The following is a 23,842-nucleotide window of genomic DNA, read 5'->3' as shown; positions in this document are numbered from 1 at the left end:
AGAAAAAAAAATTTGATAATGCTGGTAGGTAGCCCGCCAGAACTAAACATATAATTGGTTAACAGAAAAAAGCTTTTACATATAATTGAAACCGAGGAGGCAATAATCAAGCCAAATGCTGTTACATGAAAAATTGTAGCAGAGAATATCCAAGTGTACGTAATATATATATTTTTTTTATTATTAGATGCATTTATTTGGAAGTCGTACTATCTTAGGGGCCGACGTACGACATGAAACATCGAATGTTATCCCTTCAATAAAATTCCATGTGTAATGATCAAGACAGCTTATCAACCATCCCTTCAAAGAAAGAAAAAAAAAAAAAAACAGCTTATCAGCCACAAAGTGTCCTAAGGATTGAAAATTTTGATCATTATCTCTCTTAAAGTCTCCACATGATAGGCCTTTTCTTCTTATTTTTTTACCTTGGAGGCATTCTTAATGGTTTTCCAACATTTCTCTTCTTTTAATAATATGGCTATTGGCCACCCAATGACTTAAAGTCTTGGTGGAGTGGGAGGTTAAAGGTTCAAATCTTACCCCCATCACTTTGCTACTATATGTGGTTTTCTCAAATCCATATGAGTGCGTACATTTGATTCAATGGTGATTCAATTCCCGTCAGTTTTTCAATGGATTCAGTTGAGCCTTCCCCTAAAATAGATTAGAGTAGAAATAGTTTGATTCGATGATGATTCAATCCCCATCGATTCCCCAATAGATTCAGTTGGGTCTCCCCGTATAATAGGTTAGAGTATGAATAGAGTAGATCATGACGATTGACAAAAAATAAATTATATCATCTCTCTCTCTCTCTCTCTCTCTCTCTCTCTCTCTCTTGCTTTTCTTAAAGGGACAATTTCAGAAACCTCTCCTCAGGTTTCTGATAATTTCATTGAGCTCCTTCGAGATTATAAAAATAACATTTACCTCCTTTGCCCACATAAAATGATAATATTAGTTTTAACATTTTAATAAAACTCTCTTGTTAGATATACTTTTACAAAGAATGGTATTAATAATTATTTTTCTTTTCTTTTTCTATTCTTATTCCCCCTTTTTATATTTTTGCCAATAAAACCATAAAATATAAACATTGACAGCATAAATGTTTTACTTGTGACATTTTTTATGACTTTGAATGTGATCTAATTTTTATTTGCTGATTGTTTTTGGTACCAAAAGCAACATTAACTAAAAAAAAAGGCCAAAATTGCTACCAAGCTATGATAGTTCCACCGATCCAAAATTCTACAAACTCTAAAAGAATTATGACTGTATTTTCTTTCTCAAATTAAAAAATACATAACCTGGTAAATCACCATTAAAAGTAGTTTATCATAGTGATAGAACTATTGTCATCTTTGCTTATCAAATAATAAATATGGTGTTAAAAACTTCACACTCTTTTTGTATATTTGTGTTAAATATATTATGATTGTTCTGGAAAGTAATTCAAACGTTATAAGTTGAGGGTATTTTAGGATATTCATTAAAAATTTTGACCAAGTCTAAGGTTTGGTTACCAAAAGTGTCAAATTAGGGGAGGCAGGTGTAATTTTTGAAACCTTAAGGGAGCTCAATGAAATTGTTAAAAATCTTAGGGAAGGTTTATGAAATTATCCCTTTCTTAAATCTTACCTTCTTAATTGCCTTTATGAGGAAAATTAATAGGCCATGTCACCGTGAGATGATAATAAAACATCCATCCTTGCATGCATTAAAAATTAGTTAACATCTAAAGCATTGTGCATTGTTATTATATATTGGATATTCTTTACTTTTTATTTACAACTTTTTAAACATTGTAGAGAAACTCTAGACCAGTACTCAAGGAAATTGAAAATCCTTGCCATCAAGGTCCTTGAGCAAATGACAAAAGCATTAGGAATGAAGCTTGAAGATATGACAATGCTTTTTCAAGAAGGGCTGCAATCAATGAGGATGAACAATTATCCACCGTGTCCCCAACCTGAGCTAGTGATGGGCCTTTGCCCCCACTCTGATGCTGCTGGGCTTACCGTAGTGCTTCAAGGCAATGAAGTGGAAGGCCTCCAAATCAAAAAGGCTGGAGCTTGGGTTCCTGTTGTACCACTTCCCAATGCATTCATAGTCAATGTTGGAGACATTTTAGAGGTAATCATGCTCAAAATCCTTTCTCCCAAGATGCAATGTGAATATGAACAATCTCTTCAAATTGCTTTTCTGTTTATATAATTACAACATCTATCTAGTTTTTGGCCTCCCTTATGAGATATTTTCAAATTGGTTTCTACAATTATGAACATATATGGAAATTAGAATGTCCTTCCCATATTTTAATAGGATTCAAGAGATAATCTTTCCGATTATGATGCCTACACTAGGTTGATGTGTAAGACTAATTATCAACTTGCACCGCCCAGAAAATGAGGCAAGGTCAAAGTGTAGCTTTCATCCCAAAATTTAACTTTTGACAAATTTGTGCCTAAACTTCTAACTTTGGCTACTTTGTCAGAGTTAAACGAATGTTGTTTATTGGTAGAATATTAACTATTTTAATAGAACATGTATCTTTATAAAGTCAAAAAAAGCATAAAATATATGGATGAAAAGGTCTTATATTGAAAAAACTCGAGCATAATAACTTCAAAATTAGTATTGTACATGCCCTTACACCCCACCCTCCAAATTATTGCTTACTTGTGATGTACGAGTGGTAAAATTCAAACTACTTTCCTTTCATTGTTTTGAAAAAAATACTTGCTCTTTTCCCCAACAAATTTGTTTTCATTTTCAGAAAGGAATTTACTTTTTGTCTTGATTTCAATGCTAATTACACGAGTTACTTACAAATCATGTCTTGGATCTATCAGGGTATTGCTTCTGAATTCTATCTCCAATGTTTTTGGGGCATAACACTGGTTATAGGTGAACTCACAAGATTACCTTGTTAACCATATCCTATTATTGAGCCTAATTGAACTTTTATGAGAATGTATGCTACATAGTACACAGTTGGGAATAATGTGACCTTTTTTTACTGAGATGCAGATTGTGACAAATGGGATTTACAAGAGTGTTGAGCATCGGGCAACTGTGAATTTGCACAGCGAAAGGCTTTCCATTGCAACGTTCTTTTCCCCAAAACTGAATGGTGACATGGGTCCAGCACCAAGTCTTATCACCCCCGAAAATCCGGCAATTTTCAGAAGAATTAGTATGATTGACTATTTAAAAGCATTTTTTTCCCGTGAACTAGATGGGAAATCATTCATTGACGCAATGAGGACCCAAATCGAAGACTTTTAGGCTCTTAGTCCCTCTATGATTTTTCTCTTTGAAACTTATGTACACTGTTGATATGGTGTCCCCTCTTCATCGCCTCCCCCAACTTTCATTCACCACAATATGTATAATTGCTTAAGAATTAATCCTGTATACACTGTATACGCTATTAGATTCGAATGCATGACAACTAATATTAATTTAAATTCAAAATTCAAAATTTGAAACAAATAGTATGCATTCAGATTTAATACTGTATACATTATTAATGTATAGAAAATTAATCTATTTTTAAATATGAAAGAGAATGATGAGTGATTGTATGTGTTATCAACGACGTATTAGAAGTCACTCTTTATGCCAGATCTTGATAAGGGGAACCAAAAAAAAAACCCTTTGCTATTTTACCTTTTCCTCTTGTACTTATTTTAGGCACAATTATAAATCTTTGAATATATTGCTATTCCATAAGTACTCTTTGTATTAAATTCAAATTTTGGGTTTTTCTATTATGTCCTTAAAAGTATAGCACAGAATAAGCATATAAAATAGAAAGGATGGACTCGCTATAAATTTCAATTATTATTATTTATTTTTTGAATTATAAAATCTTGTTCAAATAAGTGGAAAATAGATCATTTTCTTTCATGTGTCCTGAATAGAACAATTCTTAAAATTTTAAACCTTGTTACTTGATTACATCTCAACCATCAATGATTTGCAAAGATTTGCTGATTAGACAATTATATACCAAGTATTGTGAGGAGACCATTCAGGAGCAATCGGTCTGATGACCGCTCTTGCCCCTAATCACACTCTGTTGCGTGATCCATCATCGAGGTGATTGACTGAGGCACGACAATTCGTCCTTGAGACTTCATCTTCATGGTATCATTATTCAAAGCTAGAAATGAAACCATTCAATGCTATAGATCACCCTAACCATGGGGGCAGCATGGATGCCAACTTTATTCACTTTCATTCTAAATTGGCCCTTCTAATGGCACGGGAATTAAGAGATGGAGAGGGGTCACGATCGGTAAGTTTGCCCACCCCGTAGGTACAGAAATGGGGCGGAGAGAAATGCGGAGTGGGAGTAGGGGTTACGGGAATTTGTCTCAATACTATCCCCACATAAATTAAATAAATTAATTAATAGGTAACTATATTTGTCAATATCTATGAACATATTATATATAGTACGGGTGGTGGGGATTTGTATCGGTACTATCCCCACTTCTGTATATATATATATATATATTGACACACACACATACACATACAAACATATACATTATAATTTGAAAACTCATAATATCATGATTTGTGTGGTAAAATGATGATTTTGTTATTTTTAGTTTACGGAATTTTTTTTTGTGTATTGCATGTTTGCAATAAGATAATAATAGTAGCAGATATTACTTTAGTTATGCTAATAAACGGAGAAATACTTTTAAAAGATTAAAGTATATTTTAAACTTAATTTCATGTTGAATTTTAGTTAAAAGTTCAAAAGATTGATTTAAACAGTTATTTGTTGATATTATGTATGAAAAATTATGAAAAATAGAAGTTTATTTTGAACCACCCATTGGGCACCCATATTGGGTAGTGGGGTGGGGGCAGGGGGGATAGCTTAGGGCAAGAGGAAGTTTTAAAGCATAGGAGGGGAGACAGGAGAGGGTTCTCTAATTCCAAATCCATCTCGTTGTCATTCCTAGTCACCAACTCTTTAAAACCTAGAAATTTTAGTTTTCCCTCACATAAGGTTTGAAGTAAATGTTAACTTCTACCTCCAAAAAAAATTCTATAAAATATTATTACAAAATTAAATATTATTTGTATAAACATCATGAAGTGAAGGTGATGAACCATTTTCAAGGACAATAGCTAATAGACTCTTAAAAGTCAATTTTGAAGTTTGGAACGGCAAAACTTGCTTTCTTCATGTGCCCAAGATGAGTTTTTTAGATTTTAATTATCAGATTTGGAATTTTTTGGATCTATTTGATAGAGCTCACCATATTATCCTATTTTTTGATATCTGTGTATGTTTAATGATGTAATTTCTATCATTAATGCAAATTTTAATAAAACTATGATATTTTATATAAAAAAAAATGGAGGTAATTATCCAGGGGTTTACCAAGTCAACATAATTTGTGGGCCCAAGGGATTTGACAAGGTTTAATTTATATTGTATAGTATAGGTATTTTAATGGATAGGGTTTGATTTAGATCTCTTTGATCTACATTCATACTTATTAAATTTAGTTAGATCCAAACCTATATCCAACCCCTTATGGGTTTGAAAAAGTAAACTCAAACTCGAACCCTCATAAGTTTAGGTATTCAACGGGTATTCATGAATACTTTTTTGAACATACAATGAAGAACCAAAGTAAAAATATTTTGAAAATATATAGAGTTAAAAAATAACATAAATATCATCCAATTTTTATTTTCAAATAATAAAATCAACATTCATGATGTTGAACACAATATTATGAATTCAAAGAAAGAATTATTATCAACTAAAACTATTTGTTTTCAAAGTTTCATCTGTGTCTATATTCAATCTTTTATTTTTTTGCTTTCATTTTTTCTTTTTTTCTTGAAAATGTTTGTACTAATTATAATGACATAGAATATTAGGTTATTTTCTGAATTTACTGATACACACACACATAGAATATTGCATGGGCATTGGTAGGGTCTAATTTGAATTTGAATTTGGATCTAAATCATAGAAAACCATACTCCACCCAAATTCATGATTCTCTTACGGGATCTAGATTTGGTTAGGGTCTGGGTTAATAAATTAAACCTAAACCCTACTCAAATATACTGGATTTGGATTTGATTTGGATAAAATCCGACCCACTGACATACCTAGTTCGGTACCATAGGCTACCCTTAAAACAATGCGTTTAGGTGAAATATGGATGAAATTAATTGGAATAGCACCTTTTTAATTAGATAAGACATCATTGTCAGCCTATAATCTAGTTCCGTAAACAACTTCTTTTATAATCCAAATCTAGAACGTTGCTTTCGATTAATAATAAACAATAATGTTGATTAATGAAACATACGGTGGCATGAATAATTGAAGAGTACACCTATCTTTTATTATGTTCCGTGAATAGAAGAATCCGAAAAGTTTTAAACTTCTTGTTACTTGACTTTCATCTCAACCATCAATGATGTTTTTTGACGTGCGCGGGGCCGGTATACATATATCAATTAGCTCATCCATAATCAAGTTTTACATTTATAATTCCTAAATACCCCACACGCGATTTATCGCAAGTATACGAATCGTGAGCGAGTATAGGGTATTAAGAGTCGATCCCACAGAGAAGATTGCAATTACCGGTGTTTTTCGAACTCCTTTATTATCTAGACTACCATAAACATAAAAGAAATCAAAATTAGCACTAGAAAGCTCCTAGAGATATGGAATTCCTTACTACTCTTGCAAATGAGATTACTGGTTAAGTGAATGCTATTATCTTGGCTAGTTATGGCGTAATTTCCTAATATATGTGAAACCTACTCTCGTAGTGAATCAACTATACTTGTAGCTAAATCATACCTACTCTCGTGGTTATGAAATTAACTACAAGTTCATTTCTTCTATGAAATTATATGAACAAGTCACTAAAGCCACATAGGTGCACCTCTACTCTCGTGAGTGTACTCCCTAGGTTTATCACTTCCTTGAACTAGTGTTAAATTCCAATTCTCATTGCAATCTTAACACCTTTAGATAATCACAATTAATGGCCGGTTAATCATGATTAGAAAAGCAAAAGTGATAAATAACTTGCTCAAAATAATACCATCAAATAACCAAGTAAACATAAAAAACAAGATATAGCAAGTTCAACCATAACTCTAGGCATAAACTTTAACTAAACATGTTAAAAACACAAATCCAAACTTGTATTATCGCTAAACATGAAATCTAATACAAGAGAGAAAGTAGTAGAAGAGATATCACCCTTGTCACATGAGGTCAACCTCTCAATCGTTGCTCCTCAATCTTCATCCAAATTTAGCTACAAACACAAGATGGATAAACTACACTACCTATCCCCACGCCATCCTTGCCTATAAATTAAACAAATTAATTAATATGCAGCTATATTTGCCAATATCTATGTACATATTATATTATTTATAATTTTGTAACAATAATAGTAACAGCTGTTAGTTTAGAATTGCTAACAAATACGGAGTAATGCTTTTAAAAGATTAAAGTAGATTTTAAACATAATGTAATGTTGAATATTAGTTAAAAGTCCAAAAGATTGATTTATAAAGTTATTTGTTAATATTATATATGAAAACATAAGATCAAAATAAAAAATAAAATTTTATTTTGAACCACCCATCAGGGCACCCTGGTTGGGTAGACGGATGGGGGTGGGGTAAGAGAAGTGGGGGGATAGCACTAAAGCCAGGAGAAGTTTTTAAAGCACAAGGAGGGAGACGGGTGAGGGTTTCCTAGCCTCATATCCACGTCATTGCCATTCCTTTAGTCACCCACTCTCTAAAGCCTAGAAATTTTAGTTTTCCCTCATTAAAGGTTTGAAAGCATAAATGTTAATTTTTGCCTCCAAAAAAATTTATAAAATTTAATGATAAAAGTTATATATATATATATATATATATATATATATATATATATATATATATATATATATATACAGTTTTTTTTAATCAAAGTAATTGTTATGCTTCCGTCTACGTAGCAAGGCCAGTATAATTTCAATATTTTTTTTAATCAAGAAGGTTTTATATTATTCCTTGAAGAAGAGAGACAAAGACGGAGGGGGACATCGACCTTAGCTCCTAGGAGTACAATGCATACCCTAGCATTTTCTAAGGGAAGGGAGACCACATTTGTCTAGTTTAAATGCCCCTTGGGCTTGAGTAGGGAGATCCGAAAGTTGATGATATGCTCTATCACAGCCTAGTATAATTTCAATAAATATTTGAGGATAATCTAAAATTTGGATACCATCATGAAGTGCAGGTGATGAACCATTTTTGAAGACAGTAGCTGATAGACCCTTATTCATAAGTCAATTTCAAAATTTCGAAGCAATAAAACTTGCTTTTTTTTTTAATGTGACCAAGGAGGAGGTAATTATCAATGGGTCTACCAAATCAACGTAATTTGTAGGCCTAAGAGATATGACAAGGTTTAATTTGTACTATATGGTTCCATGGGTTACCTTTGAAACACTGCATTTAGGTGGAATATGGATGAAATTAATTATAATAGCAGCTCTTTAGGTGAGACATCATTGTCAAGCCTACAACTAGTTCTGTATAGAAATTCTTATATTATCCAAACCTAGCACCTTGCATTTCGACTAATAATAAACAATGTTGGATTAATGAAACATCTAGTGCGAAAAATATATATATATTCTGAACTAGGGATTCAGTGGATAGATACAAGAATTAGAACTTTGAAGTTGAAAATAACCACAATCATGGATCCCAAGACAAGAAAGCTTGGGGGATCTCTGAAAGTTCCTTTTGTCCAAGAGTTGGCTAAGGAAAATCCCTCTTCTGTTCCAACCATGGTTCGAAATCTCGGCCGAGTCGTCACCTTTTCGGCCCCTACCGATACGAGACCGTGACGAAACGATATCGAGTTACTTGACTAGCCGAGAAATTAGCCGAGACATCACCGCGACGGATTGACTCGGCCGTTTTTTTTTGCTATTTTTTATTATTTTTGTTTAGCATACTTTTTTTATATTATTAACAATTTTTAGAATATTAAATGCCTTAAAATTTGTGTCTCACCGAGACCGCGAACCGATATGTCGAGACCGATATAGAACGTTCCGGACTGCGACCGCGACTTTGAGCATGGTTCCAACTCGTTACATGCGCCCCGACAAAGACCAATGTCCAACCATCTCTAACGGTGGTTCTTTCCACCAAATACCGGTTGTGGATATGCAATGCTTGTTTAGTTCTGCTGTGGAGGTAAGTGATTTGGAGCTTTAGAAGCTGCATTCTGCTTGCAAGGAGGGGGGTTTTCCAGGTATATATACAAGGATTGAATGTATGACAAACATATATTTGTGTGACAAGCTATTGTATGTTTGAAGTAGTTTGATTATACAACTTTTTTACAAAACTAAATTATCAAGTGTTGCTATTTCAATGTTTGAACCGTCGATTTTGTGTAAAGTTTGAACCCTAACCAACATTCTAGAAAGGAACTTTAAATTCCCCTTGGTGGCCACTTGACCAAGGCTCTATGGTTACCTTTTTCAAGGTTTGAGACCATCCCACTTTTTTTTTTTTTTTTGTATCGAAAAAAAAAGAAATCATCTTCAAATGAAATCAAAGTCCTATGAAAAATGAATCCGTTGATGACTTAATCATCTTTTACCTCAATTTTACGAGTGCAAATCAGTTGAAAGTATACATATGCTTATGTGCTATTCCATCCAGATGCTATTACTTATGAGAATAACTGTCAGCAGTTGATTAATCATGGAGTTAACTCTTCATTAGTGGAGAAATTGAAATCAGAAGTTCAAGATTTTTTCAATCTGCCGATGGCTGAAAAGAACAAATATGGTCAAGAACCAGGAGATGTAGAAGGATATGGGCAGGCCTTTGTCAAATCAGAGGAGCAAAAGCTTGACTGGGCTGGCATGTTATACATGATCACTCAACCAGAAGATTTAAGAAAACCTCATTTATTCCCTAAGCTGCCTCTTCCTCAAAGGTATATTTGACCAACCATGCACAACACACACAAAACGGGGAATTTAAATCAAGTGTGCTATCTTTAGTCTTGTAATTCTTAAACCATGCAGTTTTAGGATAAAAACTGTTTTTGACATGAACTAACATACGTAGCATGCTAAAATTTTAGGCAAACTGTACTACTAGTTACTGAACTTTCTTGAATGAAAAAAGAATTATGTTGGATGGCCGAAAAGAGACATTCACGAAAATTTAATGGCCACTGATGCACTTTGCCAGATGGTTTTGATTGAAGCAATTCAATGATACCATTTAATTTGACGTTTTCACGTCTATCTAAATTTGAACGCTAATGCATCAGATAGGTGAGATTTTTTAGTAGGTAAAGTTGATTTTTCTGTAAAGTTATCTACTGAGAAAGATAGAATAAAAGAATATGTTGATGTGATAATTTTTAAAGTTAACATTTCAGATTTTATTTTAGGGAAGTATACAGATCCAGAAATGGCTGAATACATGATGACGAAAGGTCAAGTAAAAAAATAAGCTGAAATGCCAATGAGAAATTAATTACCCTGCCGCCCTCCATCCACTATCTTCCAAACCAAATAAAAGGAGAAAAATATATTTAGAACAATAATATGAATAATTCAAAACATTAACCTATTGTACATATGCTAGTAAGTCCACTAAGGCTTAAGAAGCTCTCTTTTTCACTTTTTGTGAGATCGAGAAAAATAATGACCTGCCAAGAATTTCCGTTTGTGTTTTGATCAAAGATGATTTTTTTAAATAAAATATCATATTTTCATTAAAATTTATACTAATGGTAGAAATTATATCATCAAATATATATAGATATCAAATAACAGATCTGAAGAAAGGATACTACAGATAAGATGAACAATAAAAATTACATTATAAAGCTCTAAATTTAAAAAATAAGATAAAATAATTGTAGCTCCATATATGGATATCTATGCATGCTTGTAATCGTCAAATCTGCTGATTAACGGCTTCAAGTCCATATATTATAGTGAGATCTACTGAATATATCTAAGAAATTCCAGATCTAATAATCACAATCTGAAAAACTCAAATGTAATAAAAGAAAAATGAAAATATTATCAAAAACTCTCACTAGGAATCCTTAGGAGAGAATAAAACTCCACTAAAAAATTTAGGAGAGAAGAAAACTCTCACTAGACAACTTTAACGAGAGAAGATGACAGGTGTCGAGCTTGTACAATAATAATTATCTTCTCAAGAAAAATATAAATTTTGTATATAGCGGTGAGTAGGGTCGAATCCACAGGGATTGGGGATAATTCATTTTTTCAGTGTCCGAAGTATGGGGAATTTTTGGAGAATATAAAATATCTAATTAACTAACTAATGAAACGACTAATAGAAAATAAATAAGAATTAATTAATAACCAATACGACTCTAACCAAAGGTGCAATTTTTCAGAAACGGTTCATTCAACTGATCATCGATGCAAAGATAATTCAATTACTCATTAATAGATTGGTTATAGTTGTCATACACGCGATAAACAACCAGCCTTTCCTTACTTTTTCGATAGCTAAGGTACGACCGTTAACTATTTCTCTAACCAAAAAATAACTATAGGTACAACCGTAGGATTTAATTTATAGATTGCATTAAGAATTAGAAAAACCCAACCCTAACTAACAAACACACTACGAGGGTTTGTTTAAATTAGATCATATGTTTTCCTAACATGGAACCAATCACGCTAGTCGCCACTGGTATTAATCAATTGAACAATTACGGATTCAATCAATTAATCTGGTAGTAGATTATTAGGTCAATTTGAATATCAAGCCCTTGACATTCAAATAACAAGACAATCATAAGAAGTTAAACTAGAAAACGTACAAACACCAATGAATAAAAGAAATAAGTAAAATAATTCTATCTCACAGATGTTTGGAATCGAGTCTTCAAGTTGACCTTTGACTAGATGACGAACTTAGCCACGCCTCATAGAGAAATTTTCACGCCAATTAGTAGAATTCATGAATATCAAACTTTGTTCTTAAAACAATCTAATATGTTTCACGCAAGAAGAGTAAAGGCACGAAGAAGGAATTATCTCCTGTCTTGCGGCCTCGGGACTAAGACGAATAATAGAAGAATCTCCCTAATCTAAACAATGACTAGTCCCTCATCTCGTTGGTTTTTCCACCGAATAAGGAAAACAAAGAGATAAGGCAACTACTGAAGTTTCCTTCTTTCTTGTTTCCTAATGCTAGTAAACTCTAGTCACGAAAGGAAAGGTATTGGTTTAGCACATCTTGGAGCCGGATTTGCAAGGATTCTCAAGGCTTCCCACGTGCACGGCATTTTCTCAAGAAAGTCACACTTTTTAGTATTTTTCTGCGCCACTTCTTGTAATTAGGTCCAAATACCAAATATAAGTATATTTCATCAATTAAAATAATATTTGGCAAGGACAAAGTGGAAAATTAACCATAAAATTAATAACAAATTATGCCCTATCAATTCCCCACACACCTAAACCATGCTTGTACTCAAGCATGAGAACAACAAATCAAACAATCAAATTCAAACAATGGCTATTGCTCAAATCTTCTATTGTCAAGATACAATTAAAACATATGTCAAGTATTAGTGATTAAGTTTCAAGAAACATCTCTCCGGTTATCTTTCAAAATCAAAGACCTTTCCAATTTTCGACTAACTAATCTAAGAATATAAAATATTCAACTAACATTCGTAAGCAAATGGTTTGACTATTAAGCAAAATCTCAACATTAAAATTCATGAATCAGCAGGCTAACAATTCATTCAAACACTTCCACATTTTTTACTATTGACACATTTTTTTTCTAAAATATTCCCACACTTGATTGATTTTTTTTTTTCAGGAGAAATGCTTAGTCTTTAGCCATTTAAGCGTTTTGAAGCGGACTCCGGGCAAATGAAGGAGCCCAGTTACTCAGTCATCATCGCATAAAAACCACATACTCATAGTCATTGTCACTTTTTGACATGAAAATCGACATTCATGGTGAAGAACTCCTGTTACTAGGTAACGATACTAGCGGAGTATAGCCAAACATGATTCAAATATGCATCAAAAATAAAATTAAAGATCACACAAGCCCACTTCATTTCTTAAATATGGAGAACTAAGATTAATAGTTGAACCAATTTGCATAAAAATGCTAGACAAATATTTACAATACTTAGAGAAATTAACCAAAAAGTGCAAAAGTCACAAAATCTCAAATATTCACCAAAGAGATACCCTAAACTTAATCATGCTATACTTAACACCTTAGCGTATAAAATCTTAGCAATAGAAAAATTTGAGACATCTAACCATCGTTTATCTGAAACACTCACAAGTATGCATAAAAATAGGCAAAGATTGGATAAAATTTGACAAAATCAAAACAAAAAATTCCAACAAAAATGCCTACACTTGCACTTTTCCAATATATTATCAATATACTACTCCCCCCACACCTAAATCTTACATTATCCCAATGTAAGAGATAAAGAATAGAATACGAAACAAAAGGGACAACGAAACTTCCCTGATAATTGTAGAGGCCGTGGACAGCTACGGGTGAGGGCCAAATGATTGTGGAGCTCGACGTAAGTTGATGGTTGGCAGTGGTGGAGTTTGAATGGAGAAGGATGGAAGAAAGAAGGAAGAAAGAAAAAGAAAAGAGAAAGAAAATGGAAAAAGAAAAGGAAAAGGAAGAGAAAAGAAAAGAATTTTTTTTTAGAACCACTGTGTTAGGTGTGGGCATGCCAAGATAGGGAAAAGTAATCTGAACTTGGGAATCGCTTTTCGCAATTTAACGCGTGCTCTCCTCGCGTGGGCATTCCAAGATTTGGAAAAGTAATATGATCCTGGGGTGACTTTTTTGCAAATTAATGCATGCCCTCCTTGCGTGGGCACGCCAAGATTCCTTAACCTGCCTGTGTTGCGAACAGTTGAGGTTTTATCAACATGTCATGGGCACCCCCATGTTTTGCAAAAGCCTCCTGACCATGAGATTGAGGCTTGCAAGATTAACGCGTGCCCTCCTTGCATGGACACGCCAAGATTACCTGTCCTGGTCATAGTGGAGGAAAATATCAATATTAACTAGTACCCAAGTGAGAAACGACAAATTTAAAGCAATGAACAACGAAAAAAATAAACAAAACCAGTATTTGGGTTGCCTCCCAAAAAGCGCCTTTCTTTTAACGTCTTTGACTAGACATTGTCATGTTTGTTCAGGGAGGATAAAATCTTGTGGCTCGTTTTAGTGCTTCATTCTCTATGTAATCCTGATAGCCCTCGTAAATATAGTAATTCTTGAGCACACGAGCTACGGTCTTCCATGGACTAGTAGATGGCGCCAAACAAGTCAACAATAATCTAAATTCTCCACCCATTCCTCCATCACGCGCATTTACTGGTCCAAGATATTTTGTCATCGCCACTCTTAACTTATTCCTATCATGAAATTCAAAATTTTCTGGTATAATAAAGTCAATCTCACCAACAAAAATTGAAGAATAAGAGTCAGAAGAATATTGATTAAGGAATGGAGAAAATGTCACCGCATTTGGAGATTGTTCACAGGATTCATTCACTTGGATGAGTTGATATTGGGGTTTCGTTTCTTGCACTTCAACTTCCTTTTCAACTGCATCTTTAGATCCGTTTTCTTGAAACTCTTGCAGTTCCACGTCATTTATCCGGATAATTGCACTCTCATCTTCTTCAAGGTTGATATTAGTCTATGAGAGCAATTCTGACATCGATGATGGCTGTTGCTGTTGATATTGATGTTGAAAATCGATTGGGTCTGGTGCATAATTAAAGTTGGAGTTGCCCCACCATCTTTGATCATACCCATTTGAATAAGGGTCATGCCACGTCCGAGATTGAGGTGAGAAACCTCCAAAATTATTGAGATAGGCATTCAGGTAATCTTGATATTCAGAGCACATACTAGTTGAATGATCTGTGGCATAACAAATCCCACAAGTTGCAGCAGCCATTTTGTCTATAAGAAAGCTTAGTGAATCTGAATATTGATCATCAGAAAAAACACAAGCTTCATTTCCTTTCGTAGGAATAAAATCTAGTCTATCACCAAAATATGAAATGTCAGCAGCCATAAACTAGTAGAAAAAAGAAATAAAAGAAAAAAATAGAAATAAAAATAAGATGAACTCAAAAAGAAACAAATTAATCAGGCCCCAGTCCCCGGCAACAGGTGTCGAGCCTATGCAATAATAATTATCTACTCAAGAAAAATACAAATTTTGTATACAGCAGTAAGTAGGGTCGAATCCACAGGGACTGGAGATAATTCGTTTCTTCCAGAGTCCGAAATATGGGTTTTTTAGAGAATATAAAATAACTAATTAACCAACTAATAGAAATAAACAAGAATTAATAAATAACCAATACGACTCTAACTAAAGGTGCAACTTTTCAAATACGGTTCATTCAACTGATCATCGATCCAAAGATAATTCAATTACTCATTAATAGATTAGTTATAGTTGTCATACACGCGATAAACAACCAACCTTTCCTTACTTTTTCGATAGTTAAGGTACGACTGTTAACTATTTCTCTAACCAAAAAATAACCCTAGGTACGACCGTAGGATTTAATTTCTAGATTGCATTAAGAATTAGAAAAACCCAACCCCTAACTAACAAACACGCTACGAGGGTTTGTTTAAATTAGATCATGCGTTTCCCTAACATGGAACCAATCACGCTAGTTGCCACTGGTATTAATCAATTGAACAATTACGGATCCAATCAATTAATCTGGCAGTAGATTATTAGGTTAATTTGAATATCGAGCCCTTGACATTCAAATAACAAAACAATCATAAGAAGTTAAGCTGGAAAACGTACAAATACCAATGAATAAAAGAAATAAGTAAAATAATTTGATCTCGTAGATGTTTGGAATCGAGTCTTCAAGTTGACCTTCAACTAGATGACGAACTTAGCCACTCCTCATAGAGAAATTTTCACGCGAATTAGTAGAATTCATGAATATCAAACTTTGTTATTAAAACAATCTAATATGTTTCACGCAAGAAGAGTAAAGGCACGAAGAAGGAATTATCTCCTGTCTTGCGGCCTCGGGGCGAAGACAAATAATAGAAGAATCTCCCTAATCCAAACAATGACTAGTCCCTCATCTCGTTGGTTTTTCCACCGAATAAGGAAAACAAAGAGATAAGACAACTACTGAAGTTTCCTTCTTTCTTGTTTCCTAATGCTAGTAAACTACTAGTCACGAAAGGAAAGGAATTGGTTTAGCACATCTTGGAGCCGGATTTGCAAGGATTCTCAAGGCTTCCCACGTGCACGGCATTTTCTCAAGAAAGTCACCCTTTTTAGTATTTTTCTGCTCCACTTCCTGTAATTAGGTCCAAATACCAAATATAAGTATATTTCAACAATTAAAACAATATTTGGCAAGGACAAAGAGGAAAATTAACCATAAAATTAATAACAAATTATGCCCTATCAGAAGAAACTCTCATTAGAAAATCTTAAGAAATATTTTATTCACATAAATGAAAAGAAACTATAGAGAGAGCTCCTCACATGAAGAGAGATTAGAAAAATCTGATCTCTCTCTCATGAGAGAGTTGAATGAGAGTTTTAGTTAGATAGCTTTTTCTAAAGAAAAGAAAGATAGAAGAAGGATGGCCGAAGATATTTTAGGTCAAAATGTTACTGATATTATAAAAGATGAAGTTGAACAATAAAAAATCACCAATTCACTGTGATTTTAAGTTCATTATAATATACATCTAAATTTATACTTAGACTTAGGTATGCTCAGTTCTCCTTATAGTTTATTTGCATGTTAATCAATCCAATAACACTGCAAAACATGAAACTAACATTGAAGTTTGTGCGCAAAATTTTCTTTTCTTTTCTTTTGTTATGATACTAAACCGATATTTATGCTAGTTACCTTTATATTCCTTCAAATGTTCTTGGTTTTGCTGCATAGGGAAAGTCTTCAAGAGTACTCTATAGAGCTCAAAAGTCTTGCCTTGAAGATTCTCAACCTAATAGCAAAAGCATTAGGAATGAAGCATGAAGAAATTGAAGTGCTTTTAGAAGAAGGGTTGCAATTAGGGCTGCAAACGAATCGAGTCGCTCGCGAGTCGAGCTCGAGTCGAGCTCGATCAATATCCAGCTCGAGCTGGCTCGAGTTGGAATCGAGCTGGAACTCGAGCTCAAAATATTAAGTTCGTTAGTTCGCGAGCCGGTTCGAGTATATATATATATATATATATAATATTTTTTATTTTTTTTATTTTAAGTATATATTTCTTTTATTTTAAGTGTATATTTAAATTTTTTTATTTTCTTATTTTAATAGTAAAATTACATATATATCCTTAATATTTTATTATTTATTAAGAAAAAATATTATTTTATTTATTTTTTAAAAAATAAAATAATTATTTTTATTTTTTTAAAGCTCGAGCTCGACTCGAATTGATTCGAATCGAACTTGAGCTTTAAATTGCCGGCTTGTCGAGCACGAGTTCGAGCTTGATAAAATTTAGTCGAAATTCGGCTCGATTAGCTCAAAACTCGACTCGACTCGGCTCATTTGCAGCCCTAGTTACAATCCATGAGGCTCACTTACCATCCTCCATGTCCTCAACCTGAGCTGGTCACAGGCCTATGCCATCACTTTGATCCTGTTAGCCCGCCATTTTACTTCAAATCAACGATGTACAAGGTCTCCAAATCAAGGAAAATGAAGCTTGGGTTCTTGTTATTCCACTTCCTAATGCTTTTATAGTCAACGTTGGTGATATCTTAGAGGTAAGTATTCGCATAAATATAAGGCTTTATTGTGAATTGCCCCATTAACAAGTACATGCTTTTCAATTTGCTCCATGTCAGTCACACTCTGCTCTGCTAAACTTTGGGGGTAGGCACACTTTTGACTTTACTATTACGAGCCTTAAAATTGTATGCTTGGCCCCTTGAAAACTAGTCAAAGATATAAATATTAACGTCATAAGGAAAAAATTGAGTGTAAGAATGTTAATGCCCTTTCATTTCTGAAATGATTAATAATTTATCATTATTGCCATTTTGTTTGGATCCGAACTTTATATCTTCTCTATAGTATCTAATATACAAAAAATCAAATTAATAAAACCAAAAAAAGCTTTTTCAATTTAATATCCTTAAAGTCTTTTCAAATTCATGTTGAATTAATGTTCTTTTATCTTATACATTGTTTTCAATTTATTGGACTTTAAATCTAATAGTAATAATAAATAATGTAGTAATAAAAAAATAATATAGTAATAACAATAAATAAAGTTGGCAAAATTTTGAAATCATGCTTTAATATTAAGCTTGTTACTACTTAATAGCGTAATATTTTATTCTTTTAGTTTATGTAAATTGTTAGAAGAATATTTTTGTTATATTTTGTTTGTCAGATTAGTCAACTATGAATTACTTAACTAAATTTTTAATAAGGACTAATATATATTACATCTAGACTTAGAGGAGAATAAATAGAGATTAAATAAAAAAAATCACTTTCTCCACCAGTAAAAGGGCATTAATAGTAAACTATATATAGTGTCATCAACAAAGGAGCAATATTGTCATAACACTCAATTTTCTTGACAAAGTTAAGATTGCAAACATTGACAAAGGTAAGATTTCAAATATTCACTAGATTTCTGGTGGTATGAGGTGCATATTTTTAAGGTTTAAGGTGGTAAAGTATGAGTACCTCCAAATCCAAAGCTCAGGGGAACAAAATGGTGAATAAGCTTTGTTTTGATTGAATCTGTCCTCTCCCTAGACTTCCAATATTTACATTTTGTTTCCAACATTTACCTAATGTGCCACAACACTCCTATAAAAGCCCAAATTGTCATGTGGAATGCACTTACTCTCCGAGTACAATTAGCTTACGTACCAAATTTTTAGTAACTTAGTCATCAGAATCTTTTGCTAAGCTGTGACTGATAAAGCTATCAGAACTTCCAGTGTCCACCAATACGTTCACTACTACAGTTCTCATAACCTGTTGTAGAGTAATGGTCTTTCTTTTGAGCCCAGAAGACAATGTATGAAATGACATGCCGACCACAACTCCAATATTACTAGTAACCTCATCTTGCTTCCCTTGGACATCTGCAAACTCAATTTCCTCCTCCTTGTCTTCTGCCATCTGATGCAGCTGCTTCATTTTGCTTTGATGTCCTGCTCCAAATTTGTTGGCACACTTGAAACAAAAATTATTATTCCTCTGGTATTGGATGGTGAAATTTTCTATATGATGTTAGGACTAGAATCCTAATTAGCAGAAGCTCCTTTTTCAACTCGATAATGAGGGAGCCTATAGCTATTAGTTCCAATACCATGGCCAATTTTGATTTTATATAATTCAAATCTGGAGTCCACATTCTGCCTACCCCCTTGTCTAATCTGTCTACGTCAAATGCTACTATTAAAATCTCAGGTTTGAACATCTTGACTGTGCCTAATTTCTTCTCTAAGCCCGCTAATGAAACTGGAGACAGAATATCGTTCACTAAGTCTTATTACTCCTGAGGAGCACTTCTGTTGCTTCTAGGAGGTGGGAATCCCAAAATTTTCTTCTTCGCAGATCACTTTCTGATTGTCTTTACGAGACATCAACATAATAGAGGAGCTGAATTTCCGATGCACATTGTGAATCATGGACTCCATCCTCCTGCCATTACTTTCCCACTCATCTTTAAAATGTTGCTGGAAATTATTCATGGAGTCTAATTGCTGCTAAAAATTTCCTATGGAAGCCAGAGCCTTGCTCAACCTTGCTTCTGTTTCTTGACCTGCTCCTTCAAAGACTTAAAACAAGTAGTTTCAACCATGATCAGGGGGTATTCAAGCAGTCAGAGTCAACCGCTTCATACCAACAACTATCAGGGACTCAAACATTGGAGCCAAATTAAGTATTGATATGGGAGAAAAATGAACTAGAAAAGGAAAGAATTAGTTCAAGAATGAGGAATGATCAGAACGAGAGAAGAAGAAAAAGATGCAGAGGGAAAGATTGACTATAAGAAAGGAATGACTACCAAACTCCTTTCCTAACTAGTTTCACTAACTGAAGGAAATTAAACCAAGCTATCTTAGTATTTAGTTTCCTAATTCTTCTAATTTCTTGTTTTGGTGTCTTGTTTGTTTAGTTTTCATATTAGTTTAGGAATTAGTTTCCCTCATTTCTTTCTTCAGCCCGGTCCGTTTGTTTGTTTATAAATACTTCGCTGCCATGCTATTTATTCGAGTGTGTGATTTGTTTTGATTATTTATCCTATGGGCTATTTTCCTACAAAGTATTAGAGGTCTGGACTTTGATTCTAGGGCTTGTTCATGAAATTGAAGCATGGATCAATGTTATTCATCATGTTGTGATGATTTTATTTTTGATGGCAAAAATGATTTTGAGATTTTGAGTTGGTTGATGAAAAAAAAAATTTCAAGCCATTGGAATTTGGGATTTTGTCTAAAAGGGGTTCACGAAACCTATAGAAGGTACGAATTATCAAGCTGTTTAAGAGTTAGAAAAGAATAAATAGTTAGATTGTAAGGCATTCCAATATCTCAACACCCAAGTCCAATTGCATGTAGCCAAAAAATTTATAGATGTAAATGCAGCAACGGAGGTTTGGAAAATTTTGATGAATTTCTATGGTCATGGTGGAGAAGAATTTTGTGATGAGGTAGGAGAAAATTTTTTTTTTGATGAGTCAAAGAAAGAAGAAATTGCAGAAATTATGGGTACTTGTGAAGATGAAAAATTTGTGGCTGAAAAGGAAATTTCACATGTGGTTGAGAAAGAAGGTGAAGTCGTTGGTGATATGGAAAATGTAACTAAAGATTGTGATAAGAGAGAAATTTTGATTTCATTGTAGTTGATGAATTTTTTGAAGCGAAAGATGTGATTGTTAAAATTGATGTGATTGTTAGTGTGAAAAAATTAAAGGAAAAATATGGTAATGTTAAAAACATTGGAGGTGGCAACTATGATTTTCTAGTGTTGGGAAATTTTCTTGGTGATGTGGAGTAATGAATGGAGTTTGGATGAACATGTTTAACTTTTTTGACATAAGTGATCAAGGTTAGAAATTGTTCAAAAAGTATAAGTTCGACCACTGTTACGTGCAAAGATGAAACTAAAAATCAATCATAAGTTGGAGTCAACTGTTGTGTCTACTGCAACTGAGCTTTTCATAGAGATTCAAGCTCGAAATCCCACCCCGTAGGTACAGAAATGGGGCGGAGAGAAATGCGGAGTGGGAGTAGGGGTTACGGGAATTTGTCTCAATACTATCCCCACATAAATTAAATAAATTAATTAATAGGTAACTATATTTGTCAATATCTATGAACATATTATATATAGTACGGGTGGTGGGGATTTGTATCGGTACTATCCCCACTTCTGTATATATATATATATATATTGACACACACACATACACATACAAACATATACATTATAATTTGAAAACTCATAATATCATGATTTGTGTGGTAAAATGATGATTTTGTTATTTTTAGTTTACGGAATTTTTTTTTGTGTATTGCATGTTTGCAATAAGATAATAATAGTAGCAGATATTACTTTAGTTATGCTAATAAACGGAGAAATACTTTTAAAAGATTAAAGTATATTTTAAACTTAATTTCATGTTGAATTTTAGTTAAAAGTTCAAAAGATTGATTTAAACAGTTATTTGTTGATATTATGTATGAAAAATTATGAAAAATAGAAGTTTATTTTGAACCACCCATTGGGCACCCATATTGGGTAGTGGGGTGGGGGCAGGGGGGATAGCTTAGGGCAAGAGGAAGTTTTAAAGCATAGGAGGGGAGACAGGAGAGGGTTCTCTAATTCCAAATCCATCTCGTTGTCATTCCTAGTCACCAACTCTTTAAAACCTAGAAATTTTAGTTTTCCCTCACATAAGGTTTGAAGTAAATGTTAACTTCTACCTCCAAAAAAAATTCTATAAAATATTATTACAAAATTAAATATTATTTGTATAAACATCATGAAGTGAAGGTGATGAACCATTTTCAAGGACAATAGCTAATAGACTCTTAAAAGTCAATTTTGAAGTTTGGAACGGCAAAACTTGCTTTCTTCATGTGCCCAAGATGAGTTTTTTAGATTTTAATTATCAGATTTGGAATTTTTTGGATCTATTTGATAGAGCTCACCATATTATCCTATTTTTTGATATCTGTGTATGTTTAATGATGTAATTTCTATCATTAATGCAAATTTTAATAAAACTATGATATTTTATATAAAAAAAAATGGAGGTAATTATCCAGGGGTTTACCAAGTCAACATAATTTGTGGGCCCAAGGGATTTGACAAGGTTTAATTTATATTGTATAGTATAGGTATTTTAATGGATAGGGTTTGATTTAGATCTCTTTGATCTACATTCATACTTATTAAATTTAGTTAGATCCAAACCTATATCCAACCCCTTATGGGTTTGAAAAAGTAAACTCAAACTCGAACCCTCATAAGTTTAGGTATTCAACGGGTATTCATGATGGATCTAAATCATAGAAAACCATACTCCACCCAAATTCATGATTCTCTTACGGGATCTAGATTTGGTTAGGGTCTGGGTTAATAAATTAAACCTAAACCCTACTCAAATATACTGGATTTGGATTTGATTTGGATAAAATCCGACCCACTGACATACCTAGTTCGGTACCATAGGCTACCCTTAAAACAATGCGTTTAGGTGAAATATGGATGAAATTAATTGGAATAGCACCTTTTTAATTAGATAAGACATCATTGTCAGCCTATAATCTAGTTCCGTAAACAACTTCTTTTATAATCCAAATCTAGAACGTTGCTTTCGATTAATAATAAACAATAATGTTGATTAATGAAACATACGGTGGCATGAATAATTGAAGAGTACACCTATCTTTTATTATGTTCCGTGAATAGAAGAATCCGAAAAGTTTTAAACTTCTTGTTACTTGACTTTCATCTCAACCATCAATGATGTTTTTTGACGTGCGCGGGGCCGGTATACATATATCAATTAGCTCATCCATAATCAAGTTTTACATTTATAATTCCTAAATACCCCACACGCGATTTATCGCAAGTATACGAATCGTGAGCGAGTATAGGGTATTAAGAGTCGATCCCACAGAGAAGATTGCAATTACCGGTGTTTTTCGAACTCCTTTATTATCTAGACTACCATAAACATAAAAGAAATCAAAATTAGCACTAGAAAGCTCCTAGAGATATGGAATTCCTTACTACTCTTGCAAATGAGATTACTGGTTAAGTGAATGCTATTATCTTGGCTAGTTATGGCGTAATTTCCTAATATATGTGAAACCTACTCTCGTAGTGAATCAACTATACTTGTAGCTAAATCATACCTACTCTCGTGGTTATGAAATTAACTACAAGTTCATTTCTTCTATGAAATTATATGAACAAGTCACTAAAGCCACATAGGTGCACCTCTACTCTCGTGAGTGTACTCCCTAGGTTTATCACTTCCTTGAACTAGTGTTAAATTCCAATTCTCATTGCAATCTTAACACCTTTAGATAATCACAATTAATGGCCGGTTAATCATGATTAGAAAAGCAAAAGTGATAAATAACTTGCTCAAAATAATACCATCAAATAACCAAGTAAACATAAAAAACAAGATATAGCAAGTTCAACCATAACTCTAGGCA

At 33.3% G+C, this 23,842-nt stretch overlaps 2 protein-coding genes across 2 annotated transcripts in view; one reads left to right on the top strand and one right to left on the bottom strand.

Moving 5' to 3' along the window:
- Positions 1-3,600, top strand: part of LOC113708432 (oxoglutarate-dependent flavonoid 7-O-demethylase 1-like) — a 40,562-nt gene extending 36,962 nt beyond the window's left edge. The window contains exons 4-5 of the mRNA XM_072064284.1: positions 1,815-2,139; positions 3,037-3,600. Coding sequence (XP_071920385.1) covers positions 1,815-2,139; positions 3,037-3,294 — 583 coding nt within the window. The 3' untranslated portion in view covers positions 3,295-3,600. The remainder of the gene's footprint in view (positions 1-1,814; positions 2,140-3,036) is intronic.
- LOC140014268 (oxoglutarate-dependent flavonoid 7-O-demethylase 1-like) overlaps positions 1-23,842 on the bottom strand; it is a 176,937-nt gene that overhangs the window by 132,803 nt on the left and 20,292 nt on the right. The window lies entirely within an intron of this gene.

Source organism: Coffea arabica, chromosome 9c (genome assembly GCF_036785885.1).
Source record: "Coffea arabica cultivar ET-39 chromosome 9c, Coffea Arabica ET-39 HiFi, whole genome shotgun sequence".
Taxonomy (NCBI): Eukaryota; Viridiplantae; Streptophyta; class Magnoliopsida; order Gentianales; family Rubiaceae; genus Coffea; species Coffea arabica.
Note: the sequence above shows the minus strand (reverse complement) of the source record. Positions and strands in the feature narration are given on the sequence as shown.